Source organism: Aotus nancymaae, unplaced genomic scaffold (assembly GCF_030222135.1).
Source record: "Aotus nancymaae isolate 86718 unplaced genomic scaffold, 86718_ANA_hifiasm-v0.15.2.pri h1tg000003l, whole genome shotgun sequence".
Taxonomy (NCBI): Eukaryota; Metazoa; Chordata; class Mammalia; order Primates; family Aotidae; genus Aotus; species Aotus nancymaae.
Genome location: NW_026988414.1, coordinates 4,599,228 through 4,606,022, shown reverse-complemented (window position 1 = coordinate 4,606,022; position 6,795 = coordinate 4,599,228). Strand labels below are relative to the sequence as shown.

General features: G+C 50.3%; 1 protein-coding gene across 4 annotated transcripts in view; it reads left to right on the top strand.

Annotated features, from left to right (window-relative positions):
- Window positions 1-25: 25 nt before the first annotated feature.
- The window catches only part of LRSAM1 (leucine rich repeat and sterile alpha motif containing 1), a 49,280-nt gene continuing 42,510 nt past the window's right edge, over window positions 26-6,795 (top strand). For 2 of the 4 annotated variants that reach the window (XM_021674040.2, XM_021674038.2), the window contains exons 1-6: window positions 49-211; window positions 474-614; window positions 2,645-2,748; window positions 3,204-3,260; window positions 3,774-3,818; window positions 5,220-5,297. In XM_021674040.2, the coding sequence (XP_021529715.1) occupies window positions 2,677-2,748; window positions 3,204-3,260; window positions 3,774-3,818; window positions 5,220-5,297 (252 nt within the window). In that variant the 5' untranslated portion in view covers window positions 49-211; window positions 474-614; window positions 2,645-2,676. Of the gene's footprint in view, window positions 615-777; window positions 820-2,644; window positions 2,749-3,203; window positions 3,261-3,773; window positions 3,819-5,219; window positions 5,298-6,795 lie in introns of those variants that run through there. The other 2 variants (XM_064377797.1, XM_021674039.2) reach the window with 2 other exon arrangements.

The window sequence follows — 6,795 nt, the reverse complement described above, 5'->3', positions numbered from 1 at the left end:
ACTGTCGTCACTGCCCAGCCTTCCTGAGACGCCCTTGTCGCCATGCTTGTTGTGGGCATGCGCCTGAGGCTGACGGCTGGTGAGCCCGGGCACCGCGGTGCGCTGAAGCTAAAGATTCCGAAAGGGGGTTCGGGTAGTTTGCTTCGGAGAAGTCTGAGAAGACAGGTTGCTCCCGAGATCCCAGGCCTAGCTGTTTCCCATATTCTTTATCGTGAGTGTCACCCTGGTCCCTGTCACCCAATCCCAGAGCCCCGCCCCTCCCTTGAAGGGTCCGTAGTTCCATTCCGGAACCCCAGTACAGCAGCGACCCCTGCCCCTCGAGCACTTGGTGTGTACACTTTAGTTATCAAAACAGTCTGCTTATGTGGAAATCTAGTGCCGCTCTTCATTCTGAGAGCCCGCGGTTCCGAGAGCCTCAGACTTCGTCATCCCGGTCTGCGTGACTTTCTGAGATTCTGAGTTTCTGTCCCCAGCACCTGCGTTTGAAGACCAGACTCCGGCTCCGCCCGGCCCGCGCCGGGTGGTCTGCGGCCGCGAGTCCGTGACCAAGCCCTCCAAGTGATCGACCTGCCCGCGCGTCCCAACGTAGGGGACCCCTCCGTCCACAAAGCCAGGTCAGCCACTGCCCACCCTAGCCCAGGAAGTATGGGTGTGGCCCTCCCCTTGCTTCTGGGCTGGACGTCGGAGAGGGAGGGACAGGCAAGTGAGGCAGTCTGAAAAGAGCTGATCTTCTGGGAGGGGTGGGAGAGCGACGGTGGTTGGAAGGAAGTGAGGAGGGGGAGGTGGGTGCAGGAGGATTAGTGACTAGGGAGCAGAAGGGTAAGTGCTGGTCTTCAGGGAGGGATGGGGGAGGGCTGTTTTCAAACCATTTCGCATCCTTGCAGGCAGGTGGGATGGCAAGAGGTGCCTGAGCTGGCTCTGCAGGCCTGGCTGCCTCCCCAGACAGCCCTGCCCGCTGTGGGTGCAGAGCTGGCATCTCTGCCCATCCGTCTGAGGACTGGGTGTGTCTTCTTCAGCTGCATCTCCTCCCATGACTGTCTTCTCCCTAGCTCCTCTAGCAGGCCCTGAGTCTGCTAGACTGTTGGTTGCATGTGGGGTGCTTTGTGGCTAACATTTATTGAGCACTCATTGTGTTCCAGGTACTGTACTATGGGCTTGACATACATGAAGTCATTAGATCCTCACAGAAGCCAGTGTTGGTAGCATGGTTACCCACACTTTACAGATGAGGAAACTGAGGCTATAAGACGTAAACCAAGATGATCTCTGCAGTTGTGGGTGGCAGATCTCAGATTCAGACCAGTTCTATTTCATCCCAAAGCCTGTGCTGCTCACCATGCATTTCCCTGGGTGATTGCTTTCTGGCCCATTGCCATCACTGACCCAGCTCTGCTATTTACAGACACTGTGCAGGCCCTGGGCAGGCAGTGAGCACCTGGCTTTGAGTTCAGGACAGTGTACTTGGTGTTGCCAAGTTATGTGAGCACCAAGGAGTCAGGCAAATCCCACAGGTCAGGACTTGAGAGACCAGGGTTCCAGGCTGGCTTTTCTGTAATCCAGGCTGGAGAGCCAGGCCACTGAACTTAATAAGCGTCTGTTTCTTCACTTTATGTATGTATGGTATGTGTGTATTATTATTTTCTGAGACAGAGTCTCCCCCTGTCACTCAGGCTGGAGTGCAGTGGCACGATCTCAGCTCACTGCAACCCCCGCCTCTTAGGTTCAAGTGATTCTCGTGCCTCAGCCTCCCAAGTAGCAGGGACTACGGGTGCACGTCACCATGCCCAGCTACTTTTTGTATTTTTAGTGGAGACAGGATTTTGCCATGTTACCCAGGCTGGTCTCGAACTCCTGGGCTCAAGTGACCCACCCATCTTGGCCTCCCAAATTGCTGGGATTACAGGCGTGAGCCACCACACCCAGCCTGTTTCTTCACTTTAAAAAGGGATATGGTGAGAATAAAATAGAATAACAACTGAGGTTGGTAAGCTGAGAATGGCTTTTTAATTTGTGTTCTCCGCAGAGGTCTCTTTGAGCTCCCCGAGGTTCTGACTGGTTTAGGTTTGGTCCTGCTGATCCTGCTCTGACAGTGTTTGCGGGGCTAGAAGTGATTCATTGACAGAGTCTGTTAGAGTCCTCAAAGAACAGCCTTGGAAATTGCCTGAGGAAACTTCTCCAAGTTTCCCCAGAATGGGGAAAGGATAATGTCAGGGTCTCACTGTGGGTTGGTGGCAAATGTGGGCCCTAACCCAGGTCATCTGGCTTGTCTCTGTCCCTTTCCACCTCATTCTGGGCTTAATGTTTATTCAACAAAGAACAAGGAGTACTGACTGCCTGCTGTGGGCTCAGGGCACAGGCAGAAGGACTAGAAAGACATAGCCCTGACCCCATGAAACTCACTAGAAAGACGCATTCCTGCCTCCATGGAACTCACTACAAAGACGCACCCCCTGCCCCCAGTGGAACTCACAAGGAAGACACAGCCCCTGCCTCCATGGAACTTACTAGAAAGACGCGGCCCCTGCCTCCATGGAACTCATGGTCCAGCAGACCAGCTGCATGCTCTGTGTTACTGTACTACCTGTCCCGGCTGTTGGGGGCTGTGACAAATTCTCCAGGCCCTAACTTCTCTTCTGTACCCCAGGGTCTGAAAGATTGCTCTGGGAAAAGGGAAGGATGCCACTCTTCTTCCGCAAGCGGAAACCCAGCGAGGAGGCTCGGAAACGCTTGGAGTACCAGATGTGCCTGGTGAGGGAAAGTGGGTTTCCTCTCACTCTTTCCCAGCTCCTCCTCTGTCCCTGTGGAGTAGGGCTCCACACTGCCCCCGACAAGCGTGCTCCCTCCCATCTGCCTCCCCAACCCACAAAAGAAATTTGAAATAGATGAAACAGATGAGGCCCCCTGTTAAGGGTGTGTCTCCCCTGTTAAGGGTGCGTCTCCCCTGTTAAGGGTGCGTCTCCCCTGTTAAGGGTGCGTCTCCCCTGTAGACTGAGCGCACTGTCATTGCTTTTCAGTCCCTCATCCCTCTGGGCCTCAAGCTCCAGGAAAGCAGGGGTCACTGGTTCACCTGCCGAATGGACCAGTGGAACCAGATAGTGTCTGTGGTCCTTTGCAGCTGCTTAAGTTTATGTTCTTTGCCTGGTTTGTCTACTCTGCAAGGATGTTTTGTTTTAATACTTTTTAAAAATTATTTTTATCCTTAGGCAAAAGAAGCTGGGGCAGATGACATTCTCGACATCTCTAAATGTGAGCTCTCAGAGGTAAACTGAGCACCGTGTTGGGCTGTGAATTGCATCCGTCCCGTTTTCTTGGTTCCTGTGTCCCTCGGAAAGACAGAGGTGGCCTGGGGCTTTAGAAAGGCCAGAAGCACTAGTCACGAGATGTTTCCTTAGATTTTGTTCTTGTCCAAAAGAATTGAGATGATCCTTTGGCCTCAACATAATATAGTTCCCAAGAGTCAAGGAGTCTAAGTGGAAAATACAGACTCCCAGGATGCTGGAAGGGCCTGGCATTCTCCAAACCCCGAAGGGGTTCATGATGGGGACAGGGTGGGTGGGGCAGGGCAGTCTCCTGCCATCTGACTGAGGGAAGGGGTGGCCACATCCCCAGCACCACTGCCCGCCAGCCTTGCCCCTGGGCTCAGTACTACCGCCTGCTGCAGGGTTTTGCCCTTGTTCACCTCCTGCCCGTCTCTTCCTCACATGAATGCCGCTCAGAGAACAAGTAAAAAATCGACAGATGGGAGAAACTTACTCTTCTTTATCTTATCTTAGATTCCCTTTGGAGCTTTTGCAACGTGCAAAGTTCTGCAGAAGAAGGTGAGAAGGAGCTTCATCTTCGGAAACTTGCTTATTGCTTGTTTGTTTGAAACCACAAGGGACTTTGAGGAGCTGTCTTTCTGGCATAGACACCTCCTTTCTCCCTGTTTCTTATGCTTTTGGCCTACAGCAGGTGTTTTCACAGACAGGAGAGTAGACTGTGGGGTTGGACCCCCCCACCCCGTGTCACAGTCTGACTCTGGCTTCCCTGGCTTCGTAACTTGGGCAACTTCCTTAAACTCTTACTTCTCCATTTCTTCATCTGTGAAATGAAGACATTCATAGTTCTTCTCTCTCAGAGGCACTTTGAGAATTAAATGGGTGGTAGAAAGCTAGATAGAGATAGAAATATGCTGAGTAAAATGCCTGCCACGTAGTAAAGGCTGATGAACCCTGGTGTTAATAATAATAGAAACTCTCTCCTTTTATTCTGGTCACCCAGGAGAGATTCCGAGGGGAGCGATTGATTTTTCAGCAAAGCATTGCAGCTTTGAATGCAGATGGGTAGAAATACTCTAAGTATCTAAATGAGAATGTGTAAAAAAAAAAAAAAGTGTTCCATGCCAACAGGCTAGTGAGCTCCTTGGTGCTGTAAGTGTGTGGTTTTTTTTTGTTGTGTTATTTATTTATTTATTTTTTTGAGGAGGACACTTTGCTCTGTCACCCAGGCTGGAGTGCAATGGCGCAATCTTGGCTCACTGAAACCTCCACCTGCTGGGTTCAAATGATTCTCCTGCCTCAGCCTCCTGAGTAGCTGAGATTACAGATGCCCACTACCATGCCCAACTAATTTTTGTATTTTTAGTAGAGATGGAGTTTCGCCATGTTGGCCAGCCTGGTCTCGAACTCCTGACCTCAAGTGATCCACCCGCCTTGGCCTGCCAAAGTGCTGGGATTACAGGCGTGAGCCACCGTGCCCAGTCTGTGCTGGAAGTATTAGGCGGCAGTTGATGCCTAAGAAAAATAGCCATAGATGACCTGGATTGAGCCCTGGCCCCTCTGCCAGCCTTGGACGTTTTGTGCATGAGCTTGTTTAACATCATGTCAGCCTTGGGAGGCAGGCACTTTATTATTCTCTATTTTCCACGTGAAGATGCTGGCGCTAGGAAGGTTATGATCAGGAATGGCTGCAGGGGGATCCTTTCTCAGGATAGAAGGAAGATTTAGACCTCTAAGGTCTCTTTCACCCTTGAAGATCCAGATTTTAAGGAAGGGCATCAGATTCCCCATGAGGTTGGGAGAGTTCACGATTCTGACTTGCCTCCCCCCCACCCCTGTCATGGTGTCTGGGAGAGCAAGATGGCTGGGCATGGCAGGGCGCTAGGCTGGCTCCCATGCCCTTAGCCTGTGCTGTCTGCTGCTCTTCCTCAGCCCAACATGGCCCCACATCTCTCCACACAGGTGCTGATCGTCCACACGAATCACCTCACTTCCCTGCTTCCCAAATCCTGCAGCCTCCTGAGTCTGGCAACCATCAAGGTACTGGGCCCTCCTCCCAGGCGTCTGGGCTCTGCATGGGGTTGCAGGTGGCAGCCGATGGCCTGCTCCCTTTGGGCTGCCTCTTGTATGTCAGAGGGGTCTGATCTACCAGTCAATCTGGGATTTGATCAGCATGATTCATCAGGCACTTCTGTGGGCTGTGTGAGATAGGGTGACAAAGATGACCAGCCACAGGCCCTGCCCCTGGGGAGTTTACATGCTAGGAGGAAAGTCAAATGATAAACTCATGACGAGTCAGCTAGCAGAGGGCTGACAGTCCCAGGCAAGAAGGAAGAGAAGGGACGTTCAGGTGACCTCGAAGGATTCCCTGCTGACTGTGAGCTCCTCCCCTGACGGGCTGGAAGGCATTCACACATGTGGGAGGTATGACCCCAGGGTTGTTCTGTGCAGACCTGAGCTTGGGAGAGTGGTATGTACCTTCAGAGCAGCCCGGCAGCACAGGCCTCAGAGTAACTGTGGCTGCTGGGATTGGGGGCAGTTTTTACTGCTTTTATTATTCTGGTCCAACATGTATTATTTTGTATTCAGAAAAAAGAACATTTTAAAAATATTTTTATATTTATGTATATTTATATTTCATATATATGTATATCATCTATACAGTTGTCCCTTGATATTTATGGGTGAGTGGTTCCAGGAATCCCCAAGGATACCGAAGTCTACAGATGCTCAAGTCCCTGCTATAAAGTGGCATCGAATTTGCATACAACGTATGCACATCTTCTGTACACTTTAAATCATCTCTAGATTACTTATAATACCAAATACAAATGTAAATGCTACAAAATTGTTATAGTGTATTGGTTATTTTTTCTTTTTTGAGACAGGGTCTCACTTTAATCGCCCAGGCTGCAGTGAAGTGTTGTAAACATGGGCTCAAGTGATCTTCCCACCTCAGCCTCCCGAGTAGCTGGGACTACCATGCCCAGCTAATTTTTGTAAAGACAGGGCCTAACTATTTTGCCCAGGCTGTTCACAAACTCCTGAGTTCAAGCGATCCACCCACCTCAGCCTCCCAAAGTACTAGGATTACAGGCATGAGCCACCATGACCAATCTGTTACACTATATTGTTTAGGGAATTATGAAAAGAGAAAAGTCTGTATGTGTTCACTACAGATGCTTTTTTTTCCTTCAATATTTTAACCTCAGTTTGGTTGAATCCCATAGATATGGAACCCATGGATATAGAGGGTACCTGTATGTGCATATGTATAAATATTTCTCCAAGGCCTTTTTTGTGCATTTTCATTTTTTAAAAATTAGCCCTTTGAAGGAGAGGGCCCTGGAGGCCTCTCTTTAGCTCTAGGCCTCCTAGAAACTACTAGAAAAAAAAAATTAGCACCCAGGTGCGGTGGCTCACACCTGTAATCTCAGCACTTTGGGAGGCCAAGGTGGGCAGATCACTTGAAATCAGGAGTTCAAGACCAGCCTGGCCAACATGGCGAAACCCTATCTCTACTAAAAATACAAAAAAA